Source organism: Hemibagrus wyckioides, linkage group LG09 (genome assembly GCF_019097595.1).
Source record: "Hemibagrus wyckioides isolate EC202008001 linkage group LG09, SWU_Hwy_1.0, whole genome shotgun sequence".
Classification (NCBI taxonomy): Eukaryota; Metazoa; Chordata; class Actinopteri; order Siluriformes; family Bagridae; genus Hemibagrus; species Hemibagrus wyckioides.
The window spans coordinates 10801356-10828429 of NC_080718.1; the positions used below are offsets into that span (position 1 = coordinate 10801356).

Sequence of the window (27074 nt, forward strand, 5' to 3'; positions counted from 1 at the left end):
TTCCGGTACGGATCGAGGAGTAGTGACCGAGAGAGGGAGACGGAGGGAGAGAGAGAAGGAAGAAGGGAAGAAAGAAAGAAAGAAAGAAAGGTGCTCCGCTAGCTGACAGCTGTGCGAGGCGGCAGAGCTAACCTGCTAGCTACCTATCCCCGAACTAAGGTCAGTTTCCACATTAAACATTCTTCCTTTATTAAAAAGAGCGTGATAATGTGTTAGGAATACGAGGGAAGAGGAAGAGTTTGTGTTCTCTTCACATCCTCGTCATGTGAGCTGGTATCGACGGTGTAACGATAATAATACCTGACTTAATGAACACAAAGCTACGTTCCCGTTAAAGAAACCGCGGTGATTTAAAGCCCTAGCTAACACACAGGACTGTAGCTCCTCGGTGGAGAACAGCTAAGCTATTAGCTCACTGCTGCAGTTAATGTTGGTGAAGAGAGAACATTATGTTTTCTGCATCAGATCGCAAACAATGATTGGCTAACGCTGGCTAGCTATTGTCTGTGCTTCCTTTGTTGCTGGAACAGTAAATACGCACACATACACTACACAAAAAAACACAACCAGTTACCATTAAGGCACGTTTATTTTTATATCGTGTTTGGTGAGGTTTTTAAAGTTATAACTAGATAAACCAGCACTCTAGTGGGCGGCTTAGGTTTTGTAAACATTCTAGCCAGTTAGCTACGTTTCCGGTGTTGCTAACTGGAGCTTCAGCTGTACGCTCGCGCTTGATATGTTAAGTATAAAGAGTTATAAACAGTAATAGTGCGAGTGCCACGTCGACATTTATGAATTGGTGAGCTTTAAATGACATCGTGACATGAGTAAATGTTATGAGGAAGTCGGAGTTTCAGCGCGGATGTGTGGGCGGATGTGTGATGTAGCCTGCGCACTGTCTTCATGTGCTGCTTGTTCCTGGCAGCGATCTTACATCCACTGTTGCCAGATTGGACATTACAGAAAATACCAGCCCAAAATGTATACTGTGATAACTAGTACAGTGGTGGCTCAAGTGGTTAAGGCTCTGGGTTGATGATTGGAGCCTCGGGGTTCAAGCCCCAGCACCACCCAGCTGCACTGTTGAGCAAGGCTCTTAACCCTCTCTGCCCCAGGGGATGTGTGTCATAGCTGCCCCTGTGCTCTGACCCCAATTTCCTCAGCTGGGAAATGCGAAGAAAGAATTCCACTGTGCTGTAATGTATGTGTGTTTATTTTCTAACAATAAGAAAACCCAAAACAAATGCATGGATCCTCAAATCTGGCCCACGAGATCCACTTTCCTGCAAAGTTCAGCTCTAACCTTAATCAAACAGCATGCTAATCAGTGTCTTCAGGATCATTAGAAAATCACAGGTAGAGGAGTTTGATCAGGTTTGGAGCTAAACTCTGCATTGGATAGGGAAAGATTTGAGGAACCCTGGGTTAGTGCAAAGGACAGTATTTAGACCAGGGATGTCCAATCTTATCCGTAAAGGGCTGGTGTGGGTGCAGGTTTTCATTCCAACTGAGCAGAAGCCACACCTGAGTCTACTGAAAGCCAAGATCAGTTGATGAGCCAGTTGGAATCAGGCGTAGCTTCTGCTTGGCTGGAATGAAAGCCTGCACCCACACCGGCCCTTTCTGGATAAGATTGGACATCCCTGATTTAGACACACACACTAGGTTAGTTAGTTACCGTTCTTTTCAGTAGGACTTTCTATATTAACCCCACTTTAGCATGATGATGATAAAAACACTTTGCGATATTGACTTAACAAATACAATGATTACAACAACCTGCCAATCAAGATTGAAGTCTGACTGGACCTTATTGGCTAAACTGAACCATATTATTAAAATGTCAACATTACATATTTATTGTAAACTTTGAACGGAAAACTAATAAAATATCATGTTTATAGTCAAAAATAAAAACCTGCCAGTTGCATCAAAAAACAGCCCAAATTTGATCAACCCACCCAATGCATTTTTTCCTATTTGACCAAAAGGAGCCCAGTTGGGCGGGAACCCACCCAATCTGGCAACACTGTCTACATCAGTGTTCAGGGAATTAGCTAATGCAGACGGAAAAAAAAATAACCCAGGTGAGGTCATGGAGTAATTTGTACTTCACTGGAATATTAATAGATTTACATACCAAAATATGTTGCATTAAGTATATAAGACAAAATAAGTAAGGAATGAAGCACAATGCAGTGCAGCTTTTGTCAGAAAGTAATCAATGAAGGTGTGATGTGATGAAACCCAACACACACCTGAGGACCGAAAATGAAACAAATGTAAAATCTGTTCCCAACTAAAGTAAAAAATTTTTACTATAATAATATTCCTCTTATCACAGCTATTTATTAGTGAACATAACTTTTCATTTATTTATGAACACACCTTTTTAATGTGATGTCAGCACTTTAGTATATATTTAGCATTTGGAATTACAGCTACTACTCACAGAGATGGAAAACTAATAATATTAGACAGGTGGTTATAATGTTATGCCTGATCTGTGTGTGTGTGTGTGTATATATATATATATATATGATCAGTGATCAGTGACGGGTCATTGTGCTTGTGAAGAGCAACTTGTGAAGGTTTCTTACACTGGTGGTGTGTCGACCGAAGTTGGGTTTGAAAATGTCAAGTAGCCTAATAGTCTGAGTTATCTCAAGCTAGTGAGCACTGTTTGTCTGTATAAAGCTTCACACAGTCGATTTATTCTTTATTCTGATAAACTGTTAATATGTGAATTCTCTTCAGGAGACAGTAGCCCTGCCGCCGAGCAGTAAGATGTCAGAAGGAATCACTGAAGGTTGTTCATCGGTCAGTGTCTCATTGCCATTTTCTGCCCTGTCCTGGTCTCTTTTGCTCTTCGTGAGCGTGCTGTCTACTACACAAGCATCAAGTAAGTTCCCTGCAGACAGATATTGTTATGTCCTAGAGAATTTACCATTTTAATCCATTAAGGTATACTCTTAGCTCATGGGACAACATTTCTGTAAGAGTTAATGATTGAGTTAAGAGTTGAGGGACTGAGTTGAAATAGAACTAATTGCCCCACCCACCCCAGCCTACTAAGGAGCTTTGCACTACAACTTCATTTGTTCTTTAGCTTTAGTAAAGATGGGATTATATCTGATGCTTTTCCTTACCAGGTTGCGTGAGGCCGTTCCCCATCCAGCATGGCCGAGTAAATGTGACCGAGACTAACAGAGGCTCATTTCCTGTGGGCACTGTGCTGCAGTACAGCTGTGACTCAGGCTACACTGTGGACGGACCCAGCATCATCGTCTGCACCAGAGAGGGGCTTTGGTCCTCTGGCCCACCACGCTGTCTCCATAATAATTTTGAGCTTCTCTTTGGTGTGTCAGAAATTTGGGAGGGTTATTTGTGGGTAGCACCTGTTGCCTATCATCACTTTCTAAAATTGTAATATTGCAAGTTTAACAAAACCCAAAATAGTGTCAAAATAAGCACTTGTGTATGCCAAGCCTAGTTAATGGACTGTTGGAATATTTTTAAAACCAGCTGTTCTTTCACCAAATGACATGCAGCACAAAATACGTCACATCCTGGGTCAGAAGCTAATATTCTAGTATTTAATGTTCATTTTGTATTTAAGAGCCATCTATCCAAACAGTTTTCCTTACCCTACTAGGACTGTACCAGTGTGTGACTCATAATTGTCAATCCTTAATTCTGAAGGCAAAGTAGTGTTACTACTAAATATAAACATACAAATTCTATATTTGTCTTGCATTCACTTATTCATTCAGGTATTCATTATTCATTTATTCTTGATATTGACACCCTTGTGATTTGAAATTGTCTCATTTTGCCACCAGACTGCGTCCCCCCATTAAAACCAGAGAACGGAGGTTACACCTGCCACCCAGCTCCATGCCATCATCTGACTCATGGCACAGTGGTGGAGTATTTCTGTGACAAGGGCTACACGCTGAAGGGAGATTACAAATACCTCACCTGCCAGAAGGGTGAATGGAACGGTCCTGTGGAGATCAGCTGTGTGCCCAGTCAAGGTCAGTAGTGGTGTTTGGAATTAGACTTGAAGCAAGGATATGTTATTCTCATTAAATACAGCTCTATTTCACCCCTCCTAACCTCCGGGGCAATGTGAAACATTAGGATACTTCCTTGTGCCCATGTGCACACCTTCCACCTACCAGTTATTTGCAATAAATACTGTCATCATCCAATCTTTCCCTGTTGTCTTCTCGCCCGAGTGCATTTCGGATTACATGTACACAGTATAGAGCTCACTGCTTAGCATCTTGTGAACTCCGGTCACCTTTTCTTCATAACTGTGGATAGCCTCATCTCTTACTTTACATCTTGGTGGGTGCTTTCTTGGATAGAAACATTTTTGCAAAACGATACCAGACAGATGGATGACCTTAGTTGATCCAGGCCTCTCATTATACACAGCTTGCTATCTGCTAAAGCTTACATACGCCAATGCCTAATAAGCTCAACAAGACGACTAGTACAGTATTGATTATTGTCCTAGCAAATCAACAACCTGGTTGCAGACATGGGTCAATAACTGAAACTGTACAAGCCAGTGGTTTGTCCTTTTCAACAGAGGCCTCCTTACAATTCCATGGCCAGCCATCCTTCTTGTGGGGATTACAGAGGAGCTTGAGGATGCTAGGTCTACATCCATGTCTTGGATGTTTTCCCAGCTTGTTAATGACTCACCAGCCAAGCTGCAAGCTCTCAAGAGTTTGAGGAGAAGTCTGGCTCAGCCCCTGCCAGCACACAGGCCTCAGTGATAAGCACAGATGCTGGTTTGCTTCAACAGTACAAGGACTTGCATGGCATTATTAGTGGTCTCACCGGGTCTTCTATACCCAGATAAACACTAATCAAGCACTGAGTGCAGATGTACTTATGCATCTAGTGAGGACACAAAATATTGCCTTTTGTGTGGCACATACAATCAATGCATTTGCTAATTTGCAATCCTCCAAGTTTATCCCACTGTGAAGCAGCTTATTGTGACTTTACTCCTGATGGTGAAGCATCAGGATATGGTATAACTCTGTCTGGTTGGCAAAATCTACTGTCTGATGTGTGCAAATTGATCCTATGGAATACAATCAAAGGTCAGCCTTTGGTCCTGTTGCCAAAGTGCCCCTTTATAGGAGAGTAAATGTCTCAAAATTAAAAAGCCAGTACTGCCAACCAATCCATTTATGTGGTACCTTTAGGACACATTCTTTGTTCTAACTCATTTGGCTCACACTAACCTTAGGCAGGAGGTGCTGCCCCCTCGGGCTCCTGATAGACATCTGAGTGCCCCTTGTCTAGGGGCTAGTCATAGGGCACTTTACAACAGAAACCATCACTCATTGGATGTCAGCTACATTGTATCACTGGATGCTAGCCTCCAACCTTTTTGAGCTCAAGACCCTAATTGCTACCAGACCCCAACAAATTTTTTTTACCTGTCTAGAGCTGACCCCGGAACCCATGAGTATGGGAATATGTCTTTACTATAGTGATATACAGTATCAGCCACCACAGTGGCATAAGGTCAGCTGCTTTTCTCCACAAAATCTCCTCAGGTGTGCCTTATCCACAACTGGTCTCACCACAGTCACCTCATCTACTGGAGCTGCACAGTTGTGTGACAGACACTATCGTTTATGTACAGAAAAGTGAAGCAGAAGCTTTTTGGCCAGTGTCTAGCCAGAACACTGTTCTTTGTGGCAGAGCTAGACAGCCCACTGCAACAGGATGCCTTGGCCCATGACTGACCAACGAGACCTTTATTCCCACTACTCCTTTCACTGGTTGTCGGAACACCCAGATGGCTCTCTCTGTAAGCAGATCTGGAATCGTAACGGAGCACCAGATGTGGCATTAAACACGGCGCTGTTTCTGTTCTTCTGCTGATAAGTCCAGTTGGCAGATAAAGCCTGTTGTGCATGAAACATGGTCACTGTCAGGTTTTAAGGAAAACGGTACATGAAGCCAAGAATGACTTGCCCCATTCATTTCCATATATTTAGTTGTTCTTTCCTGATTCATTAAGGACACTTTGTACATTTTTAAAGACAAATGTGTTCTCTCCCTGTACAAGCGGGAGCTTGGGTAATTTGAAACATTTATTCAGATTAGTTTACTGGCATTGGATCTCCCCTGTTCTTCTGTAGATTCACCACATGACCTTCTGAGCCTGGTTTCTCTCAAGGTTTCGTCCTCATATCATCTCAGGGAGTTTTCCTTGCCACCATCCCCACAGGCTTGCTCATTAGGGATAAAATAGTTTAATAATTTAATTCAATAATTTATTTTTATTTCTAGTTATTATTATTTTATATTATTATTATTTCTCTTTTTCTCCTCTTTTGTAAAGCTGGTTTGAGACCATGTCCATTGTAAAAGGCGCTATACAAATAAATTGAATTGAATATATGAATAGATTAGATAGATAATATTTAATCACGTCTCAATAGATAGATTTCTGTATATTTGGTTACTTTTTAAATGTATTTGGTTTTAAGACATATTTGCTGTTATCCTTATCTTTTGTGTTTGTAACTGTTTTTTCTCATCAGGTTGTGTGAGGCCGTTCTCCATCCAGCATGGACAGGTAAATGTGACCGAGACTAACAGAGGCTCGTTTCCTGTGGGCACTGTGCTGCAGTACAACTGTGATTCAGGCTACACTGTGGACGGACCCAACATCGTCGTCTGCACTAGAGAGGGGCTCTGGTCCTCAGGCCCACCACGCTGTCTCCATAATAACAGTGAGTTCATCCATACTGTTTTTAAGAGTCATGTTTGAGCACTTCAGAAAACTAAAGCTGATTCATTTAAAAATGAATCAAATTATGAAACACTCTTGAAAATTTGTTTCATAATGTATTAAAAGATGATGTGTTTATGAACTTGACTTCCAGTAAATAAAAGTGAACTGTTGTGTTGGAATTGGAAATGTCGCTGAAGTAGGACACGATATTTTACTGTCACTGTGAGTTTTATTTCTATAGCTGTTTGTCTTGTGTATTTCAGTGTGCAGTCCTCCATTTGTGCCAAAGAACGGGGGTTACACCTGCCATCCAGCACCATGTCATCGCCTCACTGATGGCACGGTGGTGGAGTATTTCTGTGACGAAGGCTACACGCTGAAGGGAGATTACAAATATATTACCTGCCAGAACGGAGAATGGAACAGTCCCATGCAGATGAGCTGTGCGTTCAGTCAAGGTGAATTCTCTCTCCAGACTTCTGCCAAACCACTTCAGTGTTATCCATTGTTCCTTCTTCCACTTCTATTTTATGAGCCAATTTTTAGGCTCATCTGTAATTAGTGCTAAGAATGATTTGGCTTGAGTGAAGGAAACAGCCGTCATGAAGTCATATGAAGTAAAGGAGACAGAAAGGGTAAAAGTGTAAGATTTCAGTGGGGCTGTTACTAATCGTTTTAACCAGCGTGTTGTGTAAACTTTTTAAAAACATCATATAATAAATAAATTGTGCTCCCTACAGAAAAGCATGCAGCTCCTGTGCTGGGAATGAATACGCTGTCCATTGTGGCCACCACAGCCAGCTCTGTGGCACTTGTCCTTCTCCTAATGGTGGTGTTCGTGTTACTGCAGCCCAGACTGAAGGCGTTTCATCATGGACGGTGAGCTCACTTTTACTTCATAATACTATATAATAGAGTGTAAGAGCACTATCTGGATGAGTTTGATTCTGAATATATTCCTAGTTGCTTAAGTTAGCTAAATTATTATTTGAGCAGCTCTTTTAGGATAAATGGTTGTGCCTTGGTGAGACATTATCTCTATTCTGACATTGAAGTCTGTTAAATACTTCTAAACATGCTAACTGTGAATGTTTCCATGTTTTAAAAAAGTGTATCAAGAGCTAATGAATAGTAACGGAGGACTGAGACTAATAAGTTTTATAGTTGATCACCCCACAGTATCTGGACAAATAGCTCCACCTGGTGGATATTTATTTATTTATTTGAACAATGTAGGATGTAGCTATGAAGCTGGGGTTTAGACTTCATTCATAGTTCCTAGACTTCATTCAAGGGTGGAAGATTTCATTCACAAATCTTTTTACCTGGGGGAAAAAATTCAGTTTCATAAAATGTCAGATAACAGTAAGTACTTATGAGAAGTATCTTTCTCATAAGAATGTATATTAATTAATTCATTAATGTTTTCCAAAACCCTGTTTAAATAAAGTCTTTATTTGGACCTTATATGTACTTATAATGAAAAAGTTGAAATGATTTAGGTCACTCAAATCAAAGGTCAGTAATTTAGCCAAAATATTCATTATTATTATTATTATTATTATTATTATTATTATTATTATTATTATGTAGATTGAACACCTGATGAAAACTATCAGTTCTGCCACAGTAGGACTTTTTAAACCTCACATGATACAACTTACAAATAAATAAAAGTCCACCAGATGGAGCTATTTGTGCAAATAAGTTTATTAATCTTGTTAGAATATTTGATTTGGCACATAATAAAAACATTACTATATTATAATTCAGAATACATTAAAATAATAAATAATTCTAATATATAATGAGTAAAAAAAATCCACAATAATGTACACTGGAGCAACAAAAGTTTATAAAGTGTAATATTTAAAAGTAAATCATTAGTACCGTTAATATATCATTATAAAACATATGAAACTCTTCTGCTTCTTTGCGCTCTCCCCTGCTATAGGCGTGATCAGGCAGACTCCGGGCAGCCGGTGACCATCATGGTGGAAGGTGTGCAGGTTACCTTACCGTCATACGAGGAGGCTGTGTCCGGAGCCGGAGGTTCGGTTTTGCCTCGGCTGCTACCGCAAACACAGCTGGAGTCTATGGAGCATGTGTTAACCCAGACCTCAACAGCACACGCTCAGCACACAGAGATCTCAGTGGTACATCAGCCATCTTCCTCATCTGCCTTCTCTTCCTCCTGGAGTTTGGACGGTGCACAGGGAGCGACAGCAGCGTCCTCAGCCTTTCAGTGCCAGAATCCAGACGGGAGTCAGCAAAACAGTTTACTGTCTCTACATGGCTCAGAGCAGAACCTCGCTGACGGTACAAACTCATTACTCTTGTCTACTACTCCTTTAATCTTTCTGATCATGTCTTTTAAGCTTTTCAGTCTTTCCTGTCAGTTTAATGTCAGGGAGAATCTTTTTACTTGGGTCTTGTGTAGATTTTATACATTTACACACATCTGAGTGCTCTGCACCGATTGGGCATAACATTATGACCCCTGACAGGTGAACTGAGTAACACTGACATCTCCTCATCACGGCACCTGTTGAGTGGGTGGGATATATTAGGCAGCACCTCCAAAACTGCAGCTCTTGTGGGGTGTTCCCGGTCTGCAGTGGTCAGTATCTATCAAAAGTGGCCCAAGGAAGGAACCGTGGTGAACCAGCAACAGGGTCATGGACGGCCAAGGCTCATTAATGTATGTGGGGAGTGAAGGCTGACCCGTGTGATCCGATCCAACAGACGAGTTACTGTTGCTCAAATTGCTGAAGAAGTTAATGCTGGTTCTGATAGAAAGGTGTCAGAATACACAGTGCATGACGGGTCAGGGCTGTTTTGGCAGCAAAAGGGGGACCAACACAATATTAGGCAGGTGGGTATAATGTTATGCCTGGTCGGTGTATTGTACTAGGCATCTTTTATCCTTCTTTCTGTCCTCTGTCTCAGCAGTACATTATAAAATGTTTTAAAATTCTGTGCTCCAGTCTGTTCCAGTTAAAATTTCTCCAGTCTGATTGGTCAGAAGACTGGGACAGCAGTTTCTGCTGCACAGCAAGCCACAGGTTTATGACGAGGCTCTCGTTCTAAAACATTATCATTCCTATAGTAGCAGTTCGTTCCCTTTGTGTGGTGGATATGCTTCACAAAAGTCTAATAATTGAAGGAATCAAAGAAACGTGTTGGCATCTAACAAGGAGAAGGGTATAACTGTTCACATGAAGTTTTCTGCAAGGAGATGTTTATTTCATCACATCTATGGAAGTAGTTTCAAGTGTCAGTGCTTAAGAACAGTTAGTGAGTTTTCCACTATGCAACATTATGAACACTTTACTGTTCCAGTTTCTCAGGAGCGTGGCAAAAACTAATGGTTGAATATTGAATGTAATATTTATGTGGAATTAGCATTGAAACCAGCAGATGTGCTCCAGAGAGGCTTAAGGTCAGATGTCTGACATGGCTGTTCTTCAGTCATTTGCTTCCTGATTGAAGTGTACTTGAATCCTGCAAATTAGTAACAAAAAGGACAAGACTGAGCTCTACCTGTTCTATGTATTCATGTGAAAAGAGCTTTTGAGGAAACAACTGGAATTGGAGACAAAAACAAAAATGGAATTTCCTTTGGGATCAAGGATCTAGCTATATCTATCTATCTATCTATCTATCTATCTATCTATCTATCTGTCTGTCTGTCTGTCTGTCTGATATAGTGCAAGTAGTAACAATAACTAACTTTCATTTCATGTTAAATGTAACACTAAAGCTTTAATTATTCTGATATGTCACTCATTGGAAAATTGCTGTGGTTTAAAGAGAATGCAACACTTCAAGGCTAGTAATAGAAAACAATCAACCTCTGGGTCACAGCACACCTCTATAGTTGTTGATTACACTCAAATACACACATCATAACATTACGTTTATTATGTGCATCTCTCTTGTGCTGAAAAAACATCTGGATAAACAGGGCCTTATGGATCACACAAGACCTCTGTAGTTGTGCTGTTTTATTTGCCAAGTTATTCTCAGCAGATTCTTTAAGTCCTGTAAGTTGTGAGGTGGAGCCTCAGTGGATCAGACTTGTTTATCCAGCACATCCCACAGATGTGATCGGATTGATATCTGGGGAATTTGGAGGCCAAGTCACCACAGCATGAACTCTGTCATCCTCCACACACCATTCAACAAATTCTTGCACTGTAGTAGGAAGCATTATCCTGCTAAAAGAAGTGTGTTCTGGCTGATCCCATGCATATTGAGGATTAAACTAAATGCTTTTCAGGCTTGTGTTCCATGTATAAAAACTGTTTCTTTTCTCTCCCCATTAGACATTCCCTTATTAAAGGAATCCTGAGAGTTTCTGTCACAGCCTCGGTTGTTGAGGCCACAAAGACTGCAGCCGTACACGCCTGACTGCCGTGATCTGACTTTGAGCTGCATCTCTGCAACACATAGCCCATCTCAGGTGATTCTGATCTAGACCGAGCTGATGCCCTGCGTGAGACACCAGTTCTGTCCGGTCAAGGACTTGCAAATTATATACACATGTATTACACAGACACACGCTTAAATCCTTCACAGCTTTTGATTCCTCTGTGTCCTTGGACATGTAGCAAAGACACAACACTGTACAAAGAGTTAATGTTTTATGAAAGGCCTTTTATTGGATTTAAGTCTTATTTTGGCAGTAAACGCATTGATCTGAAATTGAACACCCCAACACACACACACACACACACAACAACAACTTTATAAAAACACCAGTGGCACCACCTGACATGTGATTGAAACTTTTACACTTGTGCTAGCACTGAGTGGTTGGTTGTTTGCTTTTTTAGATTTTTAGGATTGGTCAATTCATCAAATCAAGTGTCATCACACTCATGTCCATTTAGTGGGTTCTTGGAAGGGGGGGGTAATTGTGTACACCCTGCTACACCATAAGAAGGGCTATTTCTACCCTTATAGTGAGCTGGTTTTATTCCCGGTTATTTGTCACTGCCAAACATTATTTAAATAAAAAAAAAATAAAAATCTTATCAGATTAGCATGTATTATTTAAAAAAACCCATAAGATTAAGTAATAAGGCATGTGACTTGGTGTTTTAAGAAGCTTTAGACTAGGACTGAGGCGGTTGGTGATGTGTGGAATTTAAAACGCATGGATTCACTCTGAAAGAATAAAAACACATTGTAGACCCTTCAGTAGCACACGGCCTCATCTATAAGTTAGCTCTACATGCAGCCGGGCGCCATTTCTGTAGGGATCGCCTGACTTTTATTTTCATAGCATCTTACAGCTTGAGCAAATGTACTTGCTTTGACTGTATCACAGGCTCTTTTTTTTTTTTTTTGTTCATACGTTAATGTGCATTGATTTGCGTTAGTAAACTTGTTTTTAAATGACTTTGAATATGACGTGCTATTGATTAGCATCGTAAAATCCTTTTTAATTATATGAAGCAAGCAAGATCCTAACTCCCCTTGCTTTAATGATGATATTCTTGCAGGAGCTTTGGATAATTTAATGTAAATTGATTTATTTAATACCAAACAAGTGAAGTCCTGTACTGTATAACATCTGTTTTTCATTTTTTTGGAACAGAGTGACGTTCCTTGCCAGGCATAGGATTTAAAAAAAAAAATTAATAATAATTTAATTTATCTCTGTATTGTAAATAATTGTTTCTGATTAAATATCGTTTCACCTATAAAATGCTGTTTGTGTTTTTCTCTTCATATATATATATATATACACACACATACAGGGGTTGGACAGTGAAACTGAAACACTGGCCAATTTAGTGTTGGAGGTTTCATGGCTAAATTTGACCAGCCTGGTGGCCAATCTTCATTAATTGCACATTCCACCAGTAAGAGCAGAGTGTGAAGGTTTAATTAGCAGAGTAATAGCACAGTTTTGCTTAAAATATTGCAATGAACACAACATTATGGGTGACATATCAGAGTTCAAAAGTGGACAAATTGTTGGTGCACGTCTCGCTGGCGCATCTGTGACTAAGACAGCAAGTCTTTGTGATGTATCAAGAGCCACGGTATCCAGGGTAATGTCAGCATACCACCAAGAAGGACGAACCACATCCAACAGGAGTAACTGTGGACGCAAGAGGAAGCTGTCTGAAAGGGATGTCCAGGTGCTAACCCGGATTGTATCCAAAAAACATAAAACCACAGCTGCCCAACTAACTGCAGAATTAAATGTGGACCTCAACTCTCCTGTTTCCACCAAAACTGTCCGTCGGGAGCTCCACAGGGTCAACGTAGCCAAACCTTTGGTCACTCGTGCCAATGCCAAACGTCGGTTTCAGTGGTGCCAGCAGCGAAAATCTTGGGCTGTGGACAATGTGAAACATGTATTGTTCTCTGATGAGTCCACCTTCACTGTCTTTCCCACATCCGGGAGAGTTACGGTGTGGAGAAGCCCCAAAGAAGCGTACCACCCAGACTGTTGCATGCCCAGAGTGAAGCATGGGGGTGGATCAGTGATGGTTTGGGCTGCAATATCATGGCATTCCCTAGGCCCAATACTTGTGCTAGATGGGCGCGTCACTGCCAAGGACTACCGAACCATTCTGGAGGACCATGTGCACCCAATGGTTCAAACATTGTATCCTGAAGGCGGTGCCTTGTATCAGGATGATAATGCACCAATACACACAGCAAGACTGGTGACAGAGTGGTTTGATGAACATGAAAGTGAAGTTGAACATCTCCCATGACCTGCACAGTCACCAGATCTAAATATTATTGAGCCACTTTGGGGTGTTTTGGAGGAGCGAGTCAGGAAACGTTTTCCTCCACCAGCATCACGTAGTGACCTGGCCACTATTCTGCAAGAAGAATGGCTCAAAATCCCTCTGGCCACTGTGCAGGACTTGTATCTGTCATTCCCAAGACGAACTGATGCTGTATTGGCCGCAAAAGGAGGCCCTACACCATACTAATGAATTATTGTGGTCTAAAACCAGGCGTTTCAGTTTCATTGTCCAACCCCTGTGTGTAAATCCATATTTTACATATTCGGGTCATACTTGTGCTTCGACATATTTGTTGCAATATGTATGTGTGTGTATGTGTATATATATATATATATACACACCATTGCACTACTTATTAGGCACACCTGTAAATTCTATTATACTATTCTATTATGCTATTATACAACCATGCAGCAGCAGCACACGCAGAAACATGTCAAGAGCGTTCAGTTATTGTTCGCCTTGAACAATGAGGGGATAAAGTGTACAGTAACCAAGGCATGGTTGTTGAAAGTGATGATTTCCTGGAAATTTCAAACAAAATAGTGTCTCGAGTATCTCAGCATGCATAGAACATCAAACCTGAGGTGGACAAGCTCTAACAGCAGAATCCACATCAGATTCCTCTAGTGAACAAGACTCTTGCTCTGGGCCAGAGACTCGCCCCAAACTGGACAGATGAAGATTAAAAAAATCTGGTCTTTCTCTAGTCTTCAGCTGTCCAGTTTGGGGTAAGTCTTGTGTTTTGATGCTTTTCTGCTCACCATGTTTGCAAGAAGCCTGTCTGGCACCAACAGCAAACATAATGTGAATGGAACACAGTGAATGTATATACAGTCAGGTCCATATGTATTTGGACAGCAACACGAGTTGTGTAAATTTTGTCCCTTTTTATTTGAAATGAAGCAATCAAGATGTGGTTGTGGATTTGAAAGGGATTACAAACATTTTGCATGAAATGTTTAGGCATTACAGCCATTTTCATAGGCTGAAAAGGACAAATTAACTTGCTTAGAAATATAAGGATTATCTTTAACAATTCATTAGTCAATGACTGTCTGAAGTCAGGAACACTAGGGTGCAGACACTCCACCCTTGTGATGCTTTGCCATACCTTTAATACAACCGTCTTCAGTTGCTGCTTGTTTGTGGGTCTCTCAGTCTGTAGTTTAATCTTCGGTTAGTGAACAGCATGCTCAGGTCAGGGGACTACCTCTGAATTCTTTGCTTTAAGAAGCTGTTGTGGTATGCTTTGGGTTATTATCCATCTTTATTGTGGAGTGCTGTAGTGTCTGAGCAGAATGTATAACAGCTCTGTACACTTCACACACATCAGCAGTCACATCATCAGTAAACACCAGTGAGACATGCCCATAACCTTGTTTGACAGATGATGTGGTATACTTTGGATCATGAGCCCTTCTTCTCCTTCTCCATACTCTTCTCTTTCTATCATTCTGCTATCATTTGTCCACTGTCACATATTCGGCTTTCTTTACAGGATCTGCCACAAAAACAAAACACAACAATGTGAATTGCTGAATAGAAACCGACTTATGGGACATTTTCAGTCAGTGTAAACAAATGAATTACTTTATCACCACAAGTCTGTTATAAAATCAGTCAATGTTGGCTTTCAGTGTGAGATGTTTTTACCTCTGTTCGGTAAACCTTACACAGAATTTTAGTGGTTGAAGTTAATGCTTTCAATTTTTATTGGTTTGATATCACCACTGAATATAAAGACATACGTGTATAAAAAAACAACAACTTAGAGACACCAATCAGGCATAACATTATGACCACCTGCTTAATATTGTGTTGGTCTCCCTTTTGGTGCAAAAACAGCCCCTATCTGTCGAGGCATGGACTCCACTAGATTCCTGAAGGTGTGCTGTGGGATCTGGCACCAAGATGTTAGCAACAGATCCTTTAAGTCCTGTAGGTTGGTGTCCCTCATAACTTAAAGCATACTTTTGATTAGATACTGACCACTACAGACCGGGAACACCCCACAAAAGCTGCAGTTTCTGAGATACTCTGATCCAGTTGTCTAGATTTGGCCCTTCGTCAAACTCGCTCAAATCCTTACGCTTGCCCATTTTTCCTGCTTCTAACACATCAACTTTGAGGACAAAATGTTCACTTGCTGCCTAATATATCCCACCCACTAACAGGTGCCATGATGAGGAGATAATCAGTGTTATTCACGTCACCGGTCAGTGGTCATAATGTTATGCCTGATCGGCGTATTAAAATGTGTGCAAAAAAAAATTTTTTACTATGAAGATTTTGCAGGCTAGATAAAAACATTTTTCTATTTGGAAAGTTGGATTATGTTGCTTAAATAAATAAGGTGTATTAAGAGTCAGTGGAATTTATTTACAGCCTGTCTACAGAAAATGTGAGAACCTCTGATCTAGACAACAAACTACATGCATTTCAGTTCAGCAACTATATTAGTGACCTCTGTTCCATTTACCTTTAACCGACTGACCAGACGTCTTCTCTTCGATAGAGGGGTTAAACCTATGGTATATTCTGAAGAGCAAGATGAGGAATAGAGCTTCAGCACCCTGAAATACGATGTAAATCAGTGGAAAGAGAAACAGGGGTCCGATGACCTCTGGAGGGAAGGCCACTTTCAAAATCGCTGAGCACAGCTGGATGTTTTGACAGCCGGTCTCCATAGCGATTGTCCTCCTGCACCTGAAGAGACAGCGGCAAACTAGAAATGGACTATGGGTCTTTTACAATAATCAAGTTGAACAAACTTAGCAAGACCGAAGTTACTTTGTTCTTTTTGTTCACCTAAGCCAAGTTCATAGAAATCTATTCACTTTATATCTGCAAAGATGTTGTGATTGTGCAGACTATAGTTCCACAGAGAATCGTATAGATGATGGTGACAGTCCACTATTTTAAACAGTCCTACTATCTCATACCACAGTTTTAATGAACTATTTAATTCAGTTTTCTCCCTGAAACACTCCCTGAGGCTATAAGAGGAAGAAACCTTGAGAAGAACCAGACTCGAAACAAAAGTCATCCTCATCTGGATGAGCAAAAGTTGTAATTACAGCTGGCTCAGCTTCAACACTTCCTTCTGCCAGGTTTCAGTCACAAGGTAAATATGGTAGAAGAACATGTTGGGATGTGACAGTGCTTATTATTTACAACCACCAAGGGCCAACAGCTCTTTTTGTTTATATTACATTTGTGGGGTAATTTTTTAAACAGAAGCAAAAGTTAGAATAAAGTGTAGGTGTTTGGCTTGGTTGCTCACAGTCTTAATTTCAGTGCTCACTGTAGCCTCAAAGTCCTGTTCCTAGCTGACAGGAGTGAAACCTGTTGTGGTTGATGTGCATTCTGGGATGCTTTTTGGCTCATCGTGGTTGTAATGAGTGGTTATTTGAGTTACTGTAGTCTTGCTGAAAACCCAAAGCAGTCTGGCCATTATCCTCTCCTTAACAAGGTACACTGTATTGCCAAAAGTTATGGGACACCCCTCCAAATCATTGAGTTCAGGTGTTGTTTTTCAGAGGTTTGGGCTCGGCCCCTTAGTTCCAGTGAAAGGAACTCTTAATGCTTCAGTATACCAAGATATTTTGGACTATTTCATGCTCCCAACTTTGTGGGAACAGTTTGGGGATGACCTCTTCCTGTTCCAACATGACTGTACACCAGTGCACAAAGCAAGGTCCATAAAGACATGGATGAGTGAGTTTGGTGTGAAGGAACTTGACTGGCCTGCACAGAGTCCTGACCTCAACCCCATAGAACACCTTTGGGATGAATTAGAGTGGAGACTGTGAGCCAGACCTTCTCGTCCAACATCAGTGCCTGAACTCACAAATGCACTTCTAGTGGAATGGTCAAAAATTCCCATAAACACACTCCGAAAAGTCTTCCCAGAAGAGTTGAAGCTGTTATAGATGCAAAGGGTGGGCCATCTCCATATTACATTTATGTGCATGTAAAGGCAGACGTCCCAAAACATTTGGCAATATAGTGTAGATTACTGTGAAATTTGGTGTTGATTGGTGGTTATTGTGCTACATTACGTCATGTTAAATCTTTGTCATAAAGCATAATAAATGAGCTGGTGTGAATTCACAGAGTAGACATAGCAAATACTAACTAACATTTTAATGCTATAAAATTAAGCATCTTACAAAAAAATAACAAAAATGTATCTTATAAAATGGTTGTCCAAGCTGATCTTTGCTTTAATGCTTTACAGATGTTCTTAATACTCACGGGCCATTCTGCTTGAAGATGATGGACATGGTGTAGCCTAACAGGTAGCCTATAAAAGGCATGAGAAAAGCCACAGCCAGGATTTGAGGAGAGAGCACAATCCACACTGTTGCTCCTAACGTGATGCTGCACATCACACCGATCACCACAGTGGCTATTAGCAAGATGCTAAAACCAGCCTGTTGAAAAGATGAGTGTCAGTGATGTTTCAGTGAAATAAATGCAGTGTTGTGGTTAATAGCAGAAGCCTCACTCAGTAGATGTAGACCTGACTCAACTGCCTATATTAGAACTGAATGAAGAGCCACTTCCTGGATGGTCATTGATCCTAGCTGCCGCTTTTGAAAGATCTTTCAGTGATGCTGCTTTTAGTTTGTATCTGAAACTAAATCCTTGATTTGACACACAGTATGCTTCCAGATTTGTTATTAGTGCGCTGAAAATGACACCAAAAGGTCTAAAATGCAATAAAATGTAAAAGATTGCAAACATACAGACAGAAATGTCGTTTACAGTAAAAGGAAACATAAAGATTGTTTCCTGGTTAAATTAAAATTATGCGCACTCTGGTAGACCACCTTTACGAACTGGTAGGTGCTGGTAAACAGTTTCTGAATGCCTGTTACTATGGCAATATCACAGAACGGTTATTTTGTAATGAAACAGCATAATAGTAAGGCAATTTCAAAAATCTTCAACACCAATTAAATCAAGTAATAGGGAAGCTAGAAAATAACAAACTAGCTGGAAAAGATTAGGAGTGGGTCACACTAAGCCGGAGCTTGTAACTGTATGAGATTGTATAGATTAATGATTTTTTAAGGGCTGCATGAACACTATATTGCCAAAAGTTTTGGGACACCCCTCCAAATTATTGGATTCAGGTGTTGTTTTTCAGGGGTTAGGCTTTGTCCCTTAGTTCCAGTGTAAGGAACTCTTAATGCTGCAGCATAACAAGACACTTTGGAGAATTTCATGCTCCCAACTTTGTGGGAACAGTTTGGGGATGACCACTTCCTGTTCCAACATGACTGCACACCAGTGCACAAAGCAAGATCCATAAAGACATGGATGAGTTTGGTGTGGAGGAACTGCACAGTGTCCTGACCTCAACCCGATAGAACACCTTAGGGATGAATTAGAGCGGAGACTGCGAGCCAGACCTTCTCGTCCAACATCAGTGCCTGACCACACAAATGTGCTTCTAGAGGAATGGTCAAAAATTCCCATAAACACACTCCTAAACCTTATGGAAAGCCTTCCCAGAAGAGTTGAAGCTGTTATAGTTGCAAAGGGTGGGTTGAGGTCAGGACTCTGTGCAGGCCAGTCAAGTTCCTCCACACCAAACCATGTCTTTATGGATCTTGCTTTGTGCACTGGTGTGCAGTCATGTTGGAACAAGAAGGGGTCATCCCCAAACTGTTCCCACAAAGTTGGGAGCATGAAATTCTCCAAAATGTCTCCTTTCACTGGAACTAAGGAGGCCAAGCCCAACCTCTTAAAAACAACACCTGAATTCAATGAAATGGAGGGGTGTCTCAAAACCTTTGGCAATCTAGTGTATTTTCCCCATCATTCAAAAACCCAGAGGGCCCTTGAGTTGCAGTATACCTTAATTACGATTTGAGAGTATCGTGGTGCCCAGTGGTTAATGGCGATTCCTACAGTGCAGGGTACAAGGGTCATGACGAGCGCAATGATGATCCCAGTGTAGGGAACTGCTGCCTCCAGACCAGAGAAGCCCTGGCAGTACAGATACAGGAGAAGGGGCATTGCACCCAGCGCCAAAACTGTAGAGCATGTGGTCATCACAATACTATAGAAGAGAGTTGCTGTGTCACATTATTCTTGGCAGGTGTTGGCAACAGCATTTAAACAATAGTGTACAAATCACACACTCGTCTATGACTTCAGTGAATGAACTGATCTAGAATTATTTGGGAATTTCACAGAATTTCCACAAAGCGTCATTTAGCTATTGTATCTCAACAATCTTTCATCTTCAACAAGGTTTTTTGCTGAAATTGGTTGCATTTTGCTCTTAAATAAGTAACAGGATTTAAAATTGTGTGTTTTTGAGTATGGAATTTTTGAGGATGGCAAACACACAGTAGGGCTTTTCACACTGCGCGTATCCCTGGTGTTTTTAACCCCAGATTGAGGAATGATTCTCACTTGTAATTTAGAAGCAGGGTTAGCATCACTTTTTACCCTGCTGCTAAAGAAGAATTAGCAGAGAGGTGGAAAACACAATAAAAAATCCAAAACCAAATTACAAGACCAAAACACAAGGACAATTCAGACAAACTGGAAAAGGTAGGTATAGTTTGCAAATGGAATTCTGATAATTGATTGGACGAGACATCTGTCACTTAAGATATACAAGAAGTATACAAGAAAGTGGAATTCATTCATTGCTATTTTGAGGAAGAATGTTCATTTGCCATGATTTTGGATATACTAATAGAGTATCATGGTATAAAGATTACACACCTGAAGAAGTCCTAATGGAAGGTATAATTCGAAGACAAAACTGTTCTAGATTAAACAATGTAAGCAATGCTGTCAGAGCAGAGCTGCATTCATATACACACCAATCAACGTTCTACAGCCAAAGCCTGTACTTCTTGTATATCTTGAGTGACAGATGTCTCGTCCAATCAGTGGAAAGAATTCCATTCGCAAACTATAACTACCTTTTCTGGTTTGTCTAAATTGTAGTTGTGTTTTTGGATTAGTTATTTTGTTTACTGATTTGTTGTTGTGTTTTCTGATTTGGATTTTTGGATTTGTTGTTTTGTTTTCTGAAAAGCCCTATTATCACTGAAAAAATGATCAAACCTTTTTTTTTTATTCCTTGACCCTCTGGAACTTTAGAAAATCCTGCTGAACTTGTTTTATACACTGATCAGGCATAACATTATGAGCAGTGAAAGGTGAAGTGAATAACACTGATGATCTCCTCATCGTGGCACCTGTTAGTGGGTGGGATATATTAGGCAGCAAGTGAACATTTTGTCCTCAAAGTAAGACAAAATATGTAAGCGTAAGGATTTGAGCGAGTTTAACAAGGGCCAAATTGTGATGGCTAGACGACTGGATCAGAGCATCTCCGAAACTGCAGCTCTTGTGGGGTGTTCCTGGTCTGCAGTGGTCAGTATCTATCAAAAGTGGTCCAAGGAAGGAACAGTGGTGAACCGGCAACAGGGTCATGGGTGGCCAAGGCTCATCGATGCACGTGGGGAGTGAAGGCTGGCCGATGCAACACTACTACCACTAGTACTACTACTACAGCTACTGTTACTCAAATTGCTGAAGAAGTTAATGCTGGTTCTGATAAAAAGGTGTCAGAATACACAGTGCATGATGGGTCAGGGCTGTTTTGGCAGCAAAAGGAGGACCAACAGAATATTAAGCAGGTGGTCATAAAGTTATGCCTGATCGGTGTATATTTCACAGAGGTCAGTGTATTCAAATGACACTGTTTAAGTAAATGTTGTGGAAGTAAAAGATTATTTTTAATACATTTTTTAAAATCTATAATGGATTGGTCATGGAGTTACATATTTTCAATAGCCTAAAATATTTGCAAATTAAAACAATGTAAGTAATATTTTTAAAGTATCTTAATTATTATCTGTTTATGGAAAAGTGTATTTCTAATCAGCTGTTTCAAAATGCTGTTTAAACGCTGTCTTAGAGCTTTACAGAAGACTTTACTTTTGTCTTTTAGAGTGTTTTACTTTACATATTTGTATTTTATTTTCAGTGGGACATAAATGACACCAAAATCATGGAATCAGCCATTTGGTACTTTTTAAATCTCAATAAATGCAGTGTGCAAAGGACATCTGACAATCATCTCTGAAACCCTAAATGCAGGCCAAAGTAAATTACCTTAAGTTCATGTCTCCTCTGAGAGCTAAGGCGAAAATGTTAGAGAGATTTCCTCCAGGACAGCATCCACAGATGAGTACCGTGATGGCCTCAATGGGCCCCAGCTGGAGGAGCTTGGCCAGGCAGAAGGCTGTGAGCGGCATTATTCCAAACTGAGCCAACACCGCTATACCCACTCCGCTCGGCCTGACGATGTGCTGCTTGATCTTAACTATCTCCATGGTGCAGCCCAGAGAAATCATAGTGATAAAGAGGATGATGATGGTGATGCAGTTCATGGTCTTGTCCATGACTGGAGAGAAGAGAGACTGGAAACTTCCAGCGGTGTCATTTCCTGATGTGCCGTTGTCAAGGCTGTAGTTAAAGCTGTGGCTGAAATGTCTTTGGTAATCTTCCACCATGTTCATCACTGCACTGGAAGCTTCCCAGAAGAGTAAAAATATTGCTTTAATTTTTCTTTCAGTGGTTTTTTAATTGGATAAAAAAAATCTCTCTAAACTTTAAAAGCAAACTATATATTTAAAAAACAGTGGTCATGAAAATAGCTGTAGCTAGTGGATTATGCTTTTTGTTTTCCTGTCTGTTCACTCTTCAACTCTCGCTTAATAATAAGAAAAGCATGAAAAAGGTTAAAAAAGGAAAAAGGAAGCTTTCGATGAGAAGACGCTTTTTACATGAAGTAGATGCTACATTTTACAGTAAACATTTATCTGAGCGGTTATGTTTTTTGATAAGAGGAACGTTGACTTCGATTTCAGGTCCTCTGTTATTTCCTCTAAATATATAAATAATAACTCTGATTCTGATTTGCATTTATATACTGATGGCACCGTTACCTGTTATACTCTCTGATTTCTAGCAGTGATGATCTCAGATCATAAAAAAGCAATTGCATTATACATATATACATATACATATATATATATATATATCCATACCGTCCTTTTGAATGTCCATCTCAATGGAAAAACAAGAGATACAAGAAGACAAGATTTTTTATACTAGCACGGTGTGACTTGTGACATTAAAAAATGTTACGAATATATTTTCAGTGTCCGTTTTAATAGGAACACTTGTACACATACACTACAAGTCAAAAGTTTGGGATCACTCGAAATTTTGATTGTTTTCCAAGGAAACACACGAAATTAGTCTGAATAGAAAATATAGCAAAAGAACAGGACATGCTGACATGTCAGAGTTAGAAATAATGATTTTGATTGAAATGATGAATGATTTCTTCAAACTTTGCCCTCATCAAAAAACACCTTTTACAGCCTTTGCATTCTAGCTGTCAATTTTTCAAGATAATCTGATGAGATTTCACCCCCATGCTTCCTGGAGCATCTCCCACAAGATGGATTGGCTGATGGAGTCTTCCTCCGTAGCTGAAATCAAGCTGAAATATGCAAGTGATCCCAAACTTTTGAGAGGTAGTGTATATATGTGTGTTTGACCTCAGTCTCTCAGTGTTCACAGATCTTATTACTGGGTAAATATGAGTATTTTATCCATTCATATTTTCTGTATCATGCATCCTAAAAGAGGATGCAGGAGTCCAGAGTTAATCCCAGAGGAATCAGGGCACAAAGCTAGGGACACACTGGACAGGGTGCCAACGTATCATAGGGCACAACCACACACACACACACACTTTAGAGATGCCAATCAGCCTACAACAGATGTCTTTGTACTGTGGGAGGAAAGCGGAGTACCCAGAGGAAACCCCCTAAGCACAGAGAGAAGCATGCAAACTGCACCCACACGAAAGGTGCGAGGCAAACATGCTAACCACTTAGCCACCATTCCTTCTAGTTGTTGATCGTTGTCAAGTTACCGTGCCCTGTGTTCCATTTCTGAATCCCCCCTGCTTTCAATGCCAAGAAAAGGATTAGTGGAGTATATCTGTATATAATACAGACATATCATCTAATTCTTGATCAGTTTTAATCTGCTTAATGTGTGTTTTTTTCAAACACAAAGTATGAAATACAGTTTACATTCTAATAGTCACAATTGTTTAGAATTATTTAGATGATGGAGATCTTCTACCAGTTTGTAGTGGCAAGTGCCATTTACTGTGTTGTGGTCTCCTCTGGGAGGGGGTGGGGGAGGTGGCAGCATCAGTGCCAGGGATGCCAGCAGAATTAACAAGATAATTCGCACGGCTGGATCTGTCGTTGGACACGAACTAGAGTCAGTGAGGAACAGCAAGTCACTGAACAAACTGTTCTCCAGTTCATCATGGACAATGCGTCTAACTCACTCTACGACACACTACAGAGTCAGTGGAGCTCGTTCTCAGAAAGCAGAAAGACTCATTCAGATTCGTGTCACAGAGAATGTTACGGGAGGCTTTTCATACCATTCTCAGTAACACTGTACTCATACTGCGCTACTACAACTATTAACCTTATTTCCTAGACTCTCATATTATCTACAGTCATGTATACTGTATACTGTATATATATATATATATATATATATATATATATATATATATATATATATATATATACTGTACATCCGGAAAGTATTCACAGCGTTTCGCTATTTCCACATTTCGTTATGTTACAGCCTTATTCCAAGATAGATTAAATTCATTATTATAATAATAATAATTATTATTATTATTTAGTTTGTTTGAAATCTTTGCAAATTTATTAAAAATAAAAAACAAAAAAATCACACGTACATAAGTATTCACAGCCTTTGCCGTGACACTCAATAATTGAGCTCAGGTGCTTCCTGTTTCCACTGATCATCCTTGTGATGTTTCTATAATGTGATTGGAGTCCACCTGTGGTCAATTCCGTTGATTGGACATGATTTGAAAAGGCACACACGTGTCTATATAAGATCCCACAGCTAACGGTGCATGTCAGAACACAAACTAAGCCATGAAGTCCAAGGAATTGTGTGTAGACCTCTGACACAGGATTGATTGAAAAATTGCTGCAGCGTTGAAGGTCCCAATAAGCCCAGTGGCCTTCATCATCTGTGAATGGAAGAAGTTCGGAACCACCAGGACTCTTCCTAGAGCGATCAGGGGAGAAGGACCTTAGTCAGGGAGGTGACCAAGAACCCAATGGTCACTCTGAAAGAGCTCCAGCATTTCTCTGTGGAGAGAGGAGAACCGTCCAGAAGAATAACCATCTCTGCAGCACTCCAATGAGGCCTGTATGGTAGAGTGGCCAGACGGAAGCCACTCCTTAGTAAAGGGCACATGACAGCCCACCTGGAGTTTGCCAAAAGGCACCTGAAGGACTCTTAGACCATGAGAAACAAAATTCTCTGGTCTGATGCAACAAAGATTGAACGCATCAGGTCTGGAGGAAACAAGGCACTGCTCATCACCTGGCCAATACCATCCCTACAGTGAAGCATGGTGCTGGCAGCATCATGCTGTGGGAATGTTTTTCAGCAGCAGGAACTGGGAGACTAGTCAGGATCGAGGGAAAGACGAATGCAGCAATGTACAGAGATATCCTTGATAAAAAAAACCTGATCCAGAGCTCTTTGGAGCTAAGACTGGGGCGAAGGTTCATCTTCCAACAGGACAACGACCCTAAGCACACAGCCAAGATAACCAAGGAGTGGCTACAGGACAACTCTGTGAATGTCCTTGAGTGGCCCAGCCAGAGCTCAGACTTGAACCCGATTATAAAAGTGGCTGTGCACTGATTCTCCCCATCCAACCTCAGGCAGCTTGAGAGGTCCTGCAAATTAGAATGGGAGAAGCTGCCCAAACATTGCTGTGCCAAGCTTCTAGCATCACACTCAATAACACTTGAGGCTGTAATTGGTGCCAAAGATGCTTTAACAAAGTATTTGAGCAAAGGCTGTGAATACTTATGTACATGTGTACATATTTTATTTTTAATAGATTTGCAAAGATTTCAACCAAATTCTTTCATGTTGTCATTATGGGGTATTGTTTGTAGAATTTTAAGGAAAATAATGAATTTAGTCCATTTTGAAATAAGGCTGTGACATAACAAAATGTGGAAATAGTGAAGCGCTGTGAATACTTCCCGGATGCACTGTATATATATATATATATATACACACATATACAATTTTCCATTTTCTGTTTTTGTGTGTTGTATCTTGAAAGTGACTAAGCTGCTGTAACACAAGAATTTCCCTTATGGGATCAATAAAGTATATCTACTGCATCTATTTATCTACCTAACTTCCTTTCATGATTTGAAAGACACCCTTATTTAGTTCGACTTACAGAAGTGCTTCCATTTTTCTGTCATGGAATACATAGATACCGGTTCACTAGTTCATGGACTAAGAATATCCGAATATCAGTCTAAAACTCTGTTGGGAGAAAATATACAAGAAAAACCCCCATCTAACTTTTTTTGTGTGTTTTGTTTAACTGCTAGTTTAAGTATTTCAGGATAGAAGGCACTTTAGGCATCGTTCGAAGGAATAAACTTAAATGAAATATCTGAATTTTACAAGGCAGCTTTTTATTATAGTACCAGATTATCAGAGAACGTCTCTCGGGATCAATTAATCACATTATTAAATTGGAAATGCTTACAGTGTTTTAGTACAGGTGTTATTTAGGTGTTCTGGGTCTGAATGTTTATCATTACTAGTGTGTTGCCTTCTTCTCCAGGCTTGAAAAAGACCTTTTTTTTCCTGTTTTAATGTGACCAAGACAAACACATTCTGGGTTCTTCTTAATTTATTTTCTATTTACCCTGCTGAAGGCTCACCAGCCCAGCATTTCTAAGAGGAAACAATAGCACAAAGGAACTTTCAGAAAGCAGCAAAAGAAACTGAAAAGGAGGTTACAGCATTTACCAGTAGCCAAGCTGAAAGGAATGTAAGCCAAAACACAGTCATGACATAAAGCAGAGGTGACAACATCCGCTTCGAACCCTCTTCTTTCACAGATTACCACAAACACAACTACAGTGCTTTAATCTCTTATACTCTGCTAAGTTATTTTGTAGTTTCACTTGTATCTAGTAAAGCAGTAAAGAAAGATTTGCGGGCTAAAGGGTGCAGTCTGGCTCGCTCTGTGTGAAACCAAGTGCTTCTAAACAAAAAAACACCCTGGATTGAAGAGTTAAAGTGTTAAAAATCAAGTTCATCCAAAAGTTCAAATCAGGATGGAAATAATACATGATTCATGACAGATCTAAAGCACTTTTAGAACTTTGCAAAGTCATTTTTAATTTAAAATCTAGTAATCAAATTTATATATGTTGGATATTTTGTAGGAAAAACGAAGTAAAATACATAACAAAGCAACCACTTAACAAATACATTTCCTTACCTGTGCATGAAGCTATACTGAAGCTATTCTGTGTGGTGCACCTTAAACTCTCAGTCTC

General features: G+C 40.2%; 2 protein-coding genes across 2 annotated transcripts; one reads left to right on the forward strand and one right to left on the reverse strand.

The window, feature by feature from the left end:
* LOC131359452 (sushi domain-containing protein 6-like) lies at positions 1 to 12494 on the forward strand. The gene is made up of 9 exons (XM_058399335.1): positions 1 to 159; positions 2761 to 2905; positions 3156 to 3362; positions 3846 to 4040; positions 6585 to 6776; positions 7042 to 7236; positions 7519 to 7657; positions 8733 to 9097; positions 11107 to 12494. Exons 2-9 carry the CDS (start codon positions 2791 to 2793, stop codon positions 11130 to 11132), a joined length of 1434 nt encoding a protein of 477 aa, XP_058255318.1. The 5' UTR covers positions 1 to 159; positions 2761 to 2790; the 3' UTR covers positions 11133 to 12494.
* Positions 11798 to 27074, reverse strand: LOC131359453 (hepatic sodium/bile acid cotransporter-like). The gene is made up of 6 exons (XM_058399336.1): positions 27017 to 27074; positions 21715 to 22135; positions 19429 to 19633; positions 17818 to 17996; positions 16040 to 16266; positions 11798 to 15061 (listed from the first exon to the last, which is right to left on the reverse strand). The coding sequence occupies exons 2-6, from the start codon at positions 22119 to 22121 to the stop codon at positions 15021 to 15023; spliced, it is 1059 nt and encodes a 352-aa protein (XP_058255319.1). The 5' UTR covers positions 22122 to 22135; positions 27017 to 27074; the 3' UTR covers positions 11798 to 15020.

What these genes read in the sequence shown, in the direction of transcription:
- LOC131359452 (XM_058399335.1), top strand. Translation starts at nt 2,791, where the DNA reads ATGTCAGAAGGAATCACTGAAGGTTGTTCATCGGTCAGTGTCTCATTG. An exon ending in AAGGCGTTTCATCATGGACG is followed by an intron (nt 7,658 to 8,732) that starts GTGAGCTCACTT and finishes CCCCTGCTATAG; the next exon opens with GCGTGATCAGGCAGACTCCG. An exon ending in AGAGCAGAACCTCGCTGACG is followed by an intron (nt 9,098 to 11,106) that starts GTACAAACTCAT and finishes TCTCCCCATTAG; the next exon opens with ACATTCCCTTATTAAAGGAA.
- LOC131359453 (XM_058399336.1), bottom strand. Translation starts at nt 22,121, where the DNA reads ATGAACATGGTGGAAGATTACCAAAGACATTTCAGCCACAGCTTTAAC. An exon ending in ACTCTCAAATCGTAATTAAG is followed by an intron (nt 17,997 to 19,428) that starts GTATACTGCAAC and finishes TCTTTTCAACAG; the next exon opens with GCTGGTTTTAGCATCTTGCT. An exon ending in GTCTGGTCAGTCGGTTAAAG is followed by an intron (nt 15,062 to 16,039) that starts GTAAATGGAACA and finishes TTTTTGTGGCAG; the next exon opens with ATCCTGTAAAGAAAGCCGAA.